The following is a 13220-nucleotide window of genomic DNA, read 5'->3' as shown; positions in this document are numbered from 1 at the left end:
TCCAACTGCTCTCAAGAATCTCAATGCCTCCAGGGCAAGATGACCTCTTTGACTGACAGCCCACTCACTGCTGGTAAACATTTGTTCCCTCTACTGCTGGAATGTATTGTTTACAGTGGATACTGTCTACAGATACAGTGGCATGCAAAAGTTTGGGCACCCCGGTGAAAATTTCTGTTACTGTGAATAGCTAAGCGAGTAAAAGATTACCTGATTTCCAAAAGGCATAAAATTAATGATGACACGTTTCTTTAATATTTTAAGCAAGATTACTTTTTTATTTCTATCTTTTACCGATTCAAAATAACACAAATGGAAAAGGGCCCGAAGCAAAAGTTTGGGCACCCTGCATGGTCAGTACTTAGTAACACCCCCTTTGGCAAGTGTCACAGCTTACAAGCGCTTTCTGTAGCCAGCTAAGAATCTTTCAATTCTTGCTTGGGAGATTTAGGTGGGGGTCAGGGGACCCGTGAGGGACATGGCAAAACCTTCAGCTTGTGCCTCTTGAGGTAGTCCATTGTGGATTTTGAGGTGTGTTTAGGATCATTATCCTGTTGAAGAAGCCATCCTGTTTTCATCTTCAGCTTTTTTACAGACGGGTGTGATGTTTGCTTTCAGAATTTGCTGGTATTTAATTGAATTCATTCTTCCCTCGACCAGTGAAATGTTCCCCATGCCACTGGCTGCAACACAAGCCCGAAACATGATTGATCCACCCCAGTGCGTAACAGTTGGAGAGGTGTTCTTTTCATGAAATTCTGCACCCTTTTTTCTCCAAACATACCTTTGCTTATTGTGGCCAAAAAGTTTTATTTTAACTTCATCAGTCCACAGGACTTGTTTCCAAAATGCATCAGGCTTGTTTAGATGTTCCCTTGCAAACTTCTGACGCTGAATTTTGTGGTGAGGATGCAGGAAAGGTTTTCTTCTGATGACTCTTCCATGAAGGTGATATTTGTGCAGGTGTCGCTGCACAGTAGAACAGTGCACCACCACTCCAGAGTCTGCTAAATCTTCCTGAAGGTCTTCTGCAATCAAACGGGGTTCTTCATTTGCCTTTCTAGCAATCCTACGAGCAGTTCTCTCGGAAAGTTTTCTTGGTCTTCCAGACCTCAACTTGACCTCCACCGTTCCTGTTAACTGCCATTTCTTAATTACATTACAAACTGAGGAAACGACTACCTGAAAACGCTTTGCTGTCTTCTTATAGCCTTCTCCTGCTTTGTGGGCATCATTTATTTTAATTTTCAGAGTGCTTGGCAGCTGCTTAGAGGAGCCGATGGCTGGTGATTGTTGGGACAAGGTTTGAGAAGTCAGGGTATTTATAAAGCTTTGAAATTTGCATCACCTGGCCTTTCCTAATGAGACTGTGAACAAACCATAGCCCTAACAAACTAATTAAGGTCTGAGACCTTGGTAAAAGTTATCTGAGAGCTCAAATCTCTCGGGGTGCCCAAACATTTGCATAGTGCTCCTTTCCTTTTTTTCCACTCTAAAATGGTACAAAACAAAAATAATACACTAATCTTGCTTAAAATGTTGAAAAGAATGTTTCTATCTTTATGACTTTTGGAGATCAGTTCATCTTCTAACTTAACTATTCATAGTAACAGAAATTTTGACCGGGGTGCCCAAACTTTTGCGTGCCACTGTACACTGCAGTGACTCACCTGGTCAATTCCCATCTCTTGTCATCTGAACCATCAAGATGTTAAGGGAGCAGGCATATAAAGACCCCTACAAGCTGTGCATCATCCCTGCTTGGAAGTAAATTGCCATTCCTTCATTGATTTTGGATCTTGTAAATCTTGGAATGCTTCCTGTTTGTAGTATAAGTAAATGCCTTGGATGTGGGAGACAATTGAAGTAGCTTAAAACATGAACATTGAACAGTTAAACACAATATAATCCCTTTGGCCCACAATGTTGTACTGACCCTTTAACCTACCTAAATGGGAGTTAATTGACCTTTAATGAAGATTGACGGAGTTGATGGATAAATGGTAGTCCTGGACTGCAGAGAATTGTTGATGTTTGTTGCGAAGTGACAGAAATTAGGATTTGGAGTTCAATCTAGATAAATGCGAGACAATATATTTTAAGAGTACTAATGAGGTAGGACTTGAACAGGAAGGTCCAAGAGTATTTTGAGGAACAGAGTGCTTGGCACGAAAGTGCAAAGATCCCTGAAGGTGGTAGCACAACTAGATAATATGGTTAACCAGGCCTTCTTTCATCAGGACATTGAATACAAGATCAGGGAAGTTATATTCCAACTTTTATAAGACCTTGGTCAGACCTCAGCTAACCCGAACCACTTCTGATGATAGTGCTGGAGGGGTGAGAGAACGTTCAACAGGACATTGTTTGCAACAGAGCAGTTCTGTTATGAGGAGAAACTAGAAAAGCCTGGTCTTCTGTCTGGAGCAGAGAAGGTTAAGAGGTGATGTGATTAAGGCATATAAATCTGAGGGTATAGATAAGGTAGGCTACAAGATAATTGTCCTCTTATTGGAAGAAGAGAAAACTAGAAGACATGGATTTAATGTAAGGGGGAGGAGATTTAGAGGAGATATATGAAAGGGTGCTTCTTCATCCAGACAGTCTCAAGTACCCAGAATGCACTGCTTGAATGGGTGGTTGAAGCTGGGTTGCCAACGGTACATAAGTGTTGAGATAGGAACTTGAATTATGTCGATAGGACATAGGAATGAAGTGATAGGCTGGAGAGGCTGGGTATGGGAAATATGTGATAGGCTGGAGAGACTGGCGATAGGAAAGATTTGATAGGCTGGAGAGGATGCAGAGAAGATTCACAAGGATGTTGCCTGGGTTGGAGCACTTCATTTCTGAGGAGATAATGGAGTAGCTGGGTCTGTTCTCCATAGGATACAGGAGCAGAATTAGGCCATTTGGTCCATCGAGTCTGCTCTGCCATTTCATCATGGCTGATCCAATTATCCTCTCAGCCCCAATTTCCCTGTATCCCTTCATGCCCTGAGCAATCTAGAACCTTAACAACCTCTGCCTTAAATATACATAAAGACTTGTCCTCCACAACTGTCTGTGGCAAAGAATTCCACAGGTTCACCACTCTCTGGCTAACTCCTCCTTGGAGCGGAAGAGTTTCAGAGGGGACATGAAGCATTAAGGCACTTATGGACCAGTGGTAGGTGGTGGATATCTAATACAAAGTGTGTCTACTAGTCAGTGTGGGTGAGTTGGGCTGCATGGAAAGTTTCTATGCTCAGCAGACGTAGTGGTTTAAGAAGGTGGCTCATCACCTTATGGGGACAATGAAGAATAGGCAATCAATAAAGGATTTAGCAAAAACATCCAGAACCTGGAAGTGAAGTGAGATCCTGCCAACCAACTGGCTGGAAAAAGAGCAGAGCTAGAATATTAAGCCTCTAAAGAGTAGATCTCTGCAATATTGCTATGAAAGAGGGGCCCTTGTACTCGGTGATCACTTTGGTAAATACATCTCTACACCTCGTTAATGGAAATATCCGACCAGTCAATCATGTCACAGCATCTAAATGCATAAAAGCATGCAGATATGATCAAGGTATGTACGGTTGTCGTTCAGACCAAACATCAGAATGAAGAAGAAATGATATCTAAGTAACTTTGACTTTGTTGGTTGCCAGAGATTGTTAGTGCGAGGCAGGGTGGTTTGAGTATCTCAGACATTGCTGATCTCTTGGGACTTCCATGCACAATAGTTTACAGAGAATGATACAAAAAGCCATCCAGTGAGCAGCAGTTCTGTGGATGAAAACAGCTTGTTAATGAGAGGGTCAGAGGAGAATGGCCAGACTGGTTCAAGCTGACCGGATGATGACAGTAACTCAAATAACCACGCGTGGTGTGCAGAAGAGCATTTCTAAACACAACGCGGCGAACCTTGAAGTGGATGCACTGCAGTAGAAGACCACATTACATGTTTCTCTCCTGTACTAATAAAGTGGCCACACAGTGTATGTTGAAGTGATAAATTCAACAGCAGGCAACAGCCATCCCCTACACCCAAAAGTAATCTGTGTAATAATGTAGGGTGGCATGTTATGCAGACTTGATGCAGCTGAATGCTCGCACTCTGCAGACCTTTTAAAGCCAACATTGTATCTCCAGTTACCTCTGAGTATTTGGCATTAGATAACTTTGTGCTGCTTCAGCTTCCACCATCCAAACACATCAGTGCTTACAAGATGTATTGAGAAGAAATATACATGGGAATGAACGGTGTACCTGAGAAGATGATCACTTTACTCTTGAAGAAATTAACATGAAAGTAATGAATTCCCACCAGAAGAGAATGATCTTCATTCTTCAAAATCAAAACACGGCAATTCGTTTAGGATAATGTGATAGGTTTAAAAGATTCTCCTTGGCAACCTGGGCTTATCCTACCGATACATAAATTATTGGGGTTCTTTGAAATGGGGAAAAAGAGACCACAGCGAGTGGCTGTCATTATTAAATATTTCACATATAATGTTATTTGGTGTTGTACGCTGTTAACAGCTGTCCAGAGATAAGCCATTTACCATGAGTTTCCCATCCCCATTCTTTTCTGGAGCTTAAATTACTACCATATACCTAACAACATAATTAGCTATTAATGTGTGAGGCAAGGTTATGTATTAGACTCAAAGGAGTTCTTGCCTTTTGTGGATAACGCTCCGGAGTAAGAGAACTTTTCTAGCCCAGCAGTACTGCTCCTTGTGCAATCTTAGTGAAAACTGACCAATCTCATAAAGGCAGAGAACTGAGACTTTGACTCACTGAACATTGCAGCTCAAATGCACCTCCCCTCTCATCAAAGACACAATGAACTGCTGTCAATTGTAGTGCATGTCAATACCCAACTGATTACACTAGATGTATTCAGAATATCAAGATAATGTTTCCAAGTTTGCTGTTATCGGACTACCTGTTTCAATTGACTGTTCTGAAGGATTTGAGAGATACAATACACTATTTTAAAAGGTATATTGAAATAATTTGCATATGTTAAAGATTAATTAGAATAATATACATATTCTCAGCACTGATGAATGTAATACTTCATGAATGTAGAATCATCATTTTCCTGACTTGTATTAGAGATGCGAGGCTCCCAAACAACTAAAAGCTGTAGTTACTACAACAGTTATTCTGCTGTTAAGGTCTGTTGTGGCTATACACACTCCCTCTGGGGCTAGGTTTTGGGATATGTGTTTCGGAGCAAATTAGTCTGTTTCAACACTTTGAATTTGTTACGAGGAATTATGAGAATTAATGAGAGGTAATTAAAACTTAAGTTTTAAGAATAAATTGGATGGGTACATGGATGGGAGGGGTCTGGAGGGTTATGGACTGGATGCAGGTCAATGGCACTAGCGGAACAATGTTTCGGCACAGACTAGAAGGGCCGAATGGCCTGTTTTCTGTGCTGTAGTGCTCTGTGGTTCTAATTTTTGTGTTAAATTTGGTAGATTTAATCTGTCGAATTAATATGTCCAGCATGTGTTTACTCAGTTTATTTTAAAAAAGGTATTTTGGGACTTTTGTCTCTGTTCCTGAAGACATAGTCATGAACCCTAATCTAAATGGTAATCTTGAATTCCATCTCATCCGGTTGGGGATATTATCTGAGGATTTCTGCTTCAAATCCAGACTGGTGACCAACCTAGCTGTTTAATGAGAAAATGTTAGCTGATTGGAAACCAACCAGACACTCAAAAGCCCGAAGGCCTGTATACAGTGGAAAAAGAGAAGATATCAGCAGGAGAGTCTCGGATCCAAGGGCACAGCTTCAGAGTAAAGGGATGCTCCTGTTGAATGTGAGATGAGGAAGAACAACTTCAGCCAGAGGGTGGTGAATAGGTGGAATTCATTAGCTGTGTGGACCAAGTCATTGGATGTATTCAGGGCAGAGCTTGATAGGCTTTAAATTGGTCAAGGGGTTAAGGGTTCTGGGTAGAGTTTGGTTGGAAGAAGTGCATCCATAATTGAATGGTGGAGCAGATTCGATGGGCAAATAGCTTGATTTCTATCTTCTCTTCTCAATGGTAGCTTCTCTATCTTATGATTTTACGTGTTGCTTAGAGATACCACAGGCACCCAAGAAGAAAATGGCTGGAATCTGGTTAGGGAATTGATGTAGATTCCTGAACTTTAAGGTGTGATGTATTCAAAGTAAAATATTGGGTTCAAATACACTCTCATTAACAAAATCACTTTTAGAATGCTGTAAAGGGCTTTGCACTCTGGAAAACCCATGGTGAGTAATAAGTATTTAATTGTTTGGTTTGTCAGCTTGACAAGAATTCAAATCTGATGTTAATGGAATCGATACAAGACATTAATTGTAATTCTAATTGTATTCGGGTGTGGTGCAGAATTCACAAGCATGACCTTTCCCATATTTGTGAGAAATATTATGAGGCTCTGCAGCATTAAATGGCTTTCACTTGAAGAGCTGATCATTGTATTATTACTGCGTAGTCTGTCAATAAGCATTTTTCACCAGTAATCATCGGTAGGTTTTCTGTACATTTACATTTCTGTAATTTCCCTAAAATGTTCATCCGTCACTCATGGAAAATACCCCAAGGCTCTTGAGATGTCTTTGGGGTTGTGGAGAATGTGTAAAATGGCATTGTAGTGAACTGATTAAATTAAAAAGAATAAATTTTCCAAAGATTTGGCTGAGCTTGTTGTTGGGTCATATTTTTTGGTGGAGTGGCTCTTGTTCTTTTATTTAGTGGTAAAATACTTTTTGTGTTTTCTTTGTTTTCACAGGATTGGGAACGTCACAAGAAAACATCTGTCCACTATGATAGCTGCCGTCTTTTACTCAAAGAGTAAGGTTTTTACCAAGTTTGTGATCTTTCTTCCCAAGGTTGCCAGATAAAGAAGATTTCTTTGACACAGGTTCTTCCTCCTTTCCCTTCTCCAGAGTGGTGGGCTAAAGGCCCTGTTTCTATCTGTACAGTTCTGATTTTATGCAGGCAGTTGTCATCTTTTTAGAGTCATAGTGCTGTACAGAGACCTCAGATAGCTCTCCAACACTCAGCCAAACTATTCCTTTTTGAGTATCAGAAAGCTGTTTGTTCATAGCCAAGCCTTATTCAGTTCTTAAATTGTCCTCTTTTCTATTTCGCTTCCAGTAAACTTTTTTAACCAGGATGCTGCCTTGATTAGAGAGATAGGTTGAGTGAGCCAGAGTTTTCCTCATTGGAGCAAAGGAGGATGAGAGGTGACTTGAAAGAGATGTACAAGATGAGAGGCATAGATCTAGTGGACAGCCAGAGGCATTTTCCCAGGGTGGCTAATATGATAGGGCATAATTCTAAGGTGATTGGAGAAAAGTATGGGAGGAGGTTAGGTCTTTCTTAACACAATGGTGGGTATGTTGAGTGTCATGTGTGGAGGCGGACTAATTAAGAATATTTAAGAGACTGAGATAGGCACATGGATGAAAGACAGTGGTGGGCTATGTGAGAGGAAAGAGATATATTGATCTTACAGTTGGCTAAAAGGACCGAAGGGCCTGTACTGTTCGATATTCCATGGCTTCTGTGCTTAGACATTTTGCTATGGGGAAAGATTTTCCATTGTTTACCTTATATATGCCCTTCATTATATTGTATGGTCCACTGGTAGGTCGTCTTGGCCTTCTCTGCTCTAAGAAAAATATTCTCAGCCTTTAACTATTACCTTGCTAGGGATTGGGGACCTGAGATACAGGGAAAGGTTGAATAGATAAAGACTTTCTTTTAAATTTTATTTAGAAATACAGTGTGGAGCCCATTCTTACAGCTCAACAATCCGCACCACCCAGCAACCCACTTATTTAACACAAGACTAATCACAGGACAGGTTACAGTGATCAATTAACCTACTAACTGATAGGTCTTTAGACTGTGGGGGGTGGGGGGGGAGGCATCCAGAGGAAACCCTTGCTGTTCATGAAAAGAACAAACCAACTCTTCACGGATGACACTGGAATTCAACTCCGAACTCAGGAGCACCCTGAGCTGTAATTGTGCTAAGGTGGCTTAAATTGTGCTAAAGAGTGTAGGAGAATGAGGGAAGATTTGATAGAGGTCTACAAAATTATAGAGTAAATACAGGCAGGCTTTTTCAACTGAGGTTGGTTGAGACTAGAACTAGAGGTCATAAGTTAAGGATGAAAGGTGAAATATTTAAGGGGGTCATGAGGGGGTAGTCTTCACTCAGATTGGTGAGTGTGGAATGAGCTACCAGTGCAAGTGATGGATGTGAGTTCAAATTCAACGTTTAAGAGAAATATGGATAGGTACATGGATGAGAGGGGTATGGAGGGCTCTGGTCTGGTTGCAGGTTGACAGGACTGGATAGGTTTATAGTTTGACATGGACCTGATGGGATGAGGTGCCTGCTTCTGTGCTGTAGTGTTCAATGACTATCCATACTCCTCTCATAACTAGGAAACCCCATCCCAGTGAATCTGCACCCTCTCCAAAGCAATTTTTGATAGACTATGTCTTGTGACCGGAACTATGTGATATCCCAGATGTGGATCCACTGTTGGCTGTTCTCCTATTAATACCCCAACACATTTTTAATTCAATTTAAGGTGTTACACAGAGAATGAATCTGAAGAATATAGAGGGAATGTGGGAGATTGGGATGGGATGGGTGGAAGTTGGATAATAAGACCATAAGGCATAGGAGCAGAACTAGGCCATTCGGCCTTTTGAGTGTGCTTTGCCATTCCATCATGGCTGATTTTATTATCTCCCCTCAATGCCATTCTTCTGTTTTCTCCCTGTAATCAAGAACCTATCATCCTCTACTTCAAATATACCCAATGACTTGGCCTCCACGGTCGTCTGTGGCAATGAATTCCAGAGATTCACCATCCTCTGGCTAAAGAAATTCCTCTTTACCTCTCTTCTAAATCAATCTCCCTATATTCTGAAGCTGTACCTTCTGGTCTTAGACATCCCAGGAAACATTCCACATCCATCCTATGTCAAGAACTATCAAATGCTCCTCATAATAATCAAAATAATTATTAGCATTGTATGGAGTCATCAGTGGTGATTGTAGTCACTCCTATAAAGTTTTAAATGTTTTGTGTTGCAGGTATCCAGACTGGGACCCAGATGCAATTCCTCCAACAAAGTATGTTCCATTCTATATCTATCCTTGTTTTTTTTTTCTGAGGCAGTGGCATTGGATGGGGTAATTCAAACAACATTTGGGCTTTTAATGGGTTTTGAGATCAAGTTCAAAATTGTACTTTTGAGGAGTGTTTTGTGCTGTAGGTGAAACTAAAGCCTTGTATTGCCAATGGTACATTTATTTTGCTATTGTCGCATAAGGCTATAAGACCTTAAGATATAGGAACAGATTTAGAGCGTCTGGCCCATTAGCAGACAACAGCGTAGTCTGCTCCGCCAATCAATCATGGCTGATTTTTTTTCTCCTCCTCAGTTCCAGTTGCTGACTTTCTCCCCGTAATCTTTGATGCCATGTACCAAGGGACAGTGAAAAATATGTCTCGCATACTGTTTGTACAGGATCATTTCATTGCATTGAGCCTGCACAAGTGAAAGCAATGACTGAGTGCAGAATAAAGGGTTAACTATACAGATAAGTGCAGTGCAGGTGCACATTAACGTGCAAGGTAGACTGTGAGGTCACGTGGCCATCATCTTACAACAACAGGGTAGAGACTGTCCTTGAGCCTAGTGGTAGATGCTTTCAGGTGTCTGCATCCTTTGCCCGATGATAAATGACAGGACAGAGAATGTCTGGGGTGGGAGGAGTCTTTGATTATGCTTGCTGTTTCACCGAGAAAGTGAGAAGTATGGACAGTCTATGGAGGGGGGTTGGTTTGTGTGATGTGAAGGGCTGTGTCCATAACTCTGATTTGAAAAGCAACATGTTTATTTGTGGGTTTATTCATTAGTACATATTTGACTCCACAAAAGCAAAACTCTTATCCATGTATCAAAATAATAATCTTGAATCAAAACATTTTGTGTCCATGCTGTTAAATTTGTGGGTTATGACCAAAGGAAAAGGTGTCTGGAGTCGCTTAGCATTTTAGTGAAAGGCTGTTTAATAAGTGCATCAAAAATAAAACTTTAAAAAAATTAATGAAAATAGTCAAAAGAAAACTGCCAATATTTACAGAAAGATATCTACCAAAAATGCAAAATAGCTCCCATACATATCTAGCAAATAGCCCCCGTTTGTTAGACACCAGGACATACCATCTTCATCTATATACTACTAAAACTCTCATGCTCTGTTTGTCTGTTTGTGGCCTCCAATTAGCGCAAACACTGCATTACAGCGGCACTTTTTTTTGGCTAAATCGAATTAAAATGTGCTAACTTACAGAATGCAGGCGAACTTCAGGGTTATATATTCGTATAAAATTGCTCATTTGCCAGAATAAATAGGCTCCCCTTTAACCCGAGACCCGATTGACCATTATGGAAATTGGGACGCAACAGCCCGACGCATTCGCACGGGCAGTCTCAGCAGTGACACCTACTGGAGCAAAAGGGAAGGGCAGCTCTATTTCAAAGGGTCAGTTCTGCTAATCACCATGTGCAGGATTGGGACAGATCTAACTGCCACCCATCAATAAGAGGTAATTAAATCTTATTGTAATGACGTACTTCGCGACACCCATAAAACCCTTTGCTGCAGTCAAAGGACAGCGGTGACTATATCACGTCCATTTAGGGGAGCGCCAACCACATCATCAAGAATAATCAGCATCCTTTGCTGTTACTGCTTCATATCTTCTATCCAGCATTAGGGTAAAAAAAAAAGTGGTCAGCATAATTATGCCGCGTGGAAAGGGAAGGGGGACATTATGGTCAAGAGATGACGCCAAACGTCGTCAGGAGGCGGCAAGGAGAGGAAGAGAACAAGAATCAGATGAGGCCAGGGCCGCACAACTCCAGGATCAAAGAGTCAAGACAAAAAAAGATGAGAGAAGAAGAGACAGAGGAGGAGAGGCATGCACGTCTCCAGGATCAGAGACAAACAACAAATAGCAGAAGAAATGAAGGAGACAAGGGATGAAAGGGCTGCAAGTCTTCAGAATCACAATGAGAGGCACAAGGGTGGCAGAGCAACACTCACAACCTGCTGGAGGAACTCAGCAGGTCGGGCAGCATCCGTGGAAATGTCAACGTCAACGTTTCAGGCCGGAACCTTTCGTCAGGACTGAAGAGGGAGGAGGGCAGAGGCCCTATAAAGGAGGTGGGGGAGGGTGGGAAGGAGAAGGCTGGTACTTGCCAGGTGAAAAACCAGTAAGGGGAAAGATAAAGGGGTGGGGAAGGAGAAGCAGGGACGGGATAGGCAGGAAAGGTGAAAGGGGAAAGCACAATGGATAGTAGAAGGAGGCGGAACCATGAGGAAGGTGATAGGCAGCTGGGGAGGGGGCAGAGTGAAACAGCGATGGGGGAAGGGAAGGGGAGGGGATTACCAAAAGTTGGAGAATTCAATATTCATGCCAAGGGGCTGGAGACTACCCAGAAGGTATATGAGGTGTTGCTCTTCCAACCTGAGTTTAGCCTCATCATGGCAGTATAGGAGGCCATGTATGGACATATCCGAATGACAATGTGAAGCGGAGTTGAAGTGGGTGGCAACCGGGAGATCCTGTCTGTTGTGGTGGAGGTGCTCGACAAAGCGGTCCCCCAATATGCGTCCGGTTCAACGATGTAGAGGAGGCCGCACGGGATGCAATAGATGACCCCAACAGACTCACAAGTGAAGTGTTGCCTCACCTGGAAGGACCGTTTGAGGCCCTGAATGGTGGCAAGCGAGGAGGTGTAGGGACAGGTGTAGCACTTACGCTTACAGGGATAAATGCCGGGTGGGAGATCCGTGGGGAGGGACGTGTGGAACAGGAAGTCGCAGAGGGAACGATCCCTGCGGAAAGCGGAGAGGGAAAGATGTGCTTAGTGGTGGGGTCCTGTTGAAGGTGGCGGAAGTTGTGGAGGATGATGTGCTGGATCCAGAGGCTGGTGGGGTGGTAGGTGAAGACAAGGGGAACTCTGTCCCTGTTGTGGTGACAGGAGGATGGGGTGAGGGCCAAAGTGCGGGAAATGGAGGAGATGCAGGTGAGGGCATCATTGATGACAGCAGAAGGGAAACCATGATCTTTAAAGAAGATGTCCTGGATGGCAGATAAGCCAGAAATGATGCCATCAAGTGTCCTTCGTTAAACGAGGAGGAGCTATATTTGCTTTGCTACGCATTGTTCTTTAACGAACAGAGGTTTTCTACTTCAGTTTCCAAAGTAAAGCGATACCAATATCATTCAGCAAAATTTAATGTTCATTCTGGTCACATCGGACTGCACTACCCTTCCCTCAAAGGGTGCCCCAACGGGTCACCCCATTGTCTAGTTTATCCACAAAGCTAACTTAAAATAACACATGAATTAGCATATGATATACCCCACAATGTAGTTACAATCATGTTACAAAATAAACAGAAGTATATATTTTAAATATATACAAAGAACATGTACACATCCCCATCACTAAAGTGTTGGAACATTGTGCCGTGTATGGCGATGAAGGCAACATAAGGCCAACCCAAGGGCATCAGCTCGGTTTAGGACCCATTAACAGAATATACCAGGGGAAGACATTGAAGCGCATGCTCTTAGTGCAAAGCCAGCAGAATGACAAGGCAACGTTTGTCTGTTTATGAATGCACGTGTTTAAGGAGTGTGTTTACCAAGTACTCACTGCCACACATGCATAGGTGCATTTTTAGTATTTCCCTGCTTATTAGCTTTACATCTCAGACCTGATTTTGTCCCTCATTAAAGCCACAATTCTCTCTCAGCCTTTCCAATTTCTGATACAGTATTATCTTTGCTCCCTCATAGACTGAAAAACAAAAAAAAAAGCTTGAAAAGTAGAAGATGCTGTCTACATCTGATCTCTCTTTGCAACTGATTCTGTTAACTTTTTTTTAAAGTTCAGATTTTGTTTGCTTAAGGTGAATGAGTTTTGTTACAATCACCAATCTCACTAATTGGTTCCACTGGTTAAAGGGCCTGTCTTCTATGATTGCTATTTGTTCTTGTGGGTTTAACCCAGCTGCTCACAGCATTAATTGCTGTGATGCTTCACTCCCAATTAAGCTCAGCACCTTTTATGCATGCTTTGAAAGGGAGAATAAAAGTATATTTAGTTTTA

General features: G+C 42.0%; 1 protein-coding gene across 1 annotated transcript in view; it reads left to right on the top strand.

Annotated features, from left to right (window-relative positions):
• znf638 (zinc finger protein 638) overlaps positions 1–13220 on the top strand; it is a 126328-nt gene that overhangs the window by 30769 nt on the left and 82339 nt on the right. Inside the window, exons 4-5 of the mRNA XM_063047347.1 lie at positions 6790–6851; positions 9121–9159. Coding sequence (XP_062903417.1) covers positions 6790–6851; positions 9121–9159 — 101 coding nt within the window. The remainder of the gene's footprint in view (positions 1–6789; positions 6852–9120; positions 9160–13220) is intronic.

This window comes from Mobula hypostoma, chromosome 4 (genome assembly GCF_963921235.1).
Source record: "Mobula hypostoma chromosome 4, sMobHyp1.1, whole genome shotgun sequence".
Lineage (NCBI taxonomy): Eukaryota > Metazoa > Chordata > Chondrichthyes > Myliobatiformes > Myliobatidae > Mobula > Mobula hypostoma.
The sequence above is the reverse complement of the archived record's forward strand: the minus strand, read 5'-3'. Positions and strand labels throughout refer to the sequence as shown.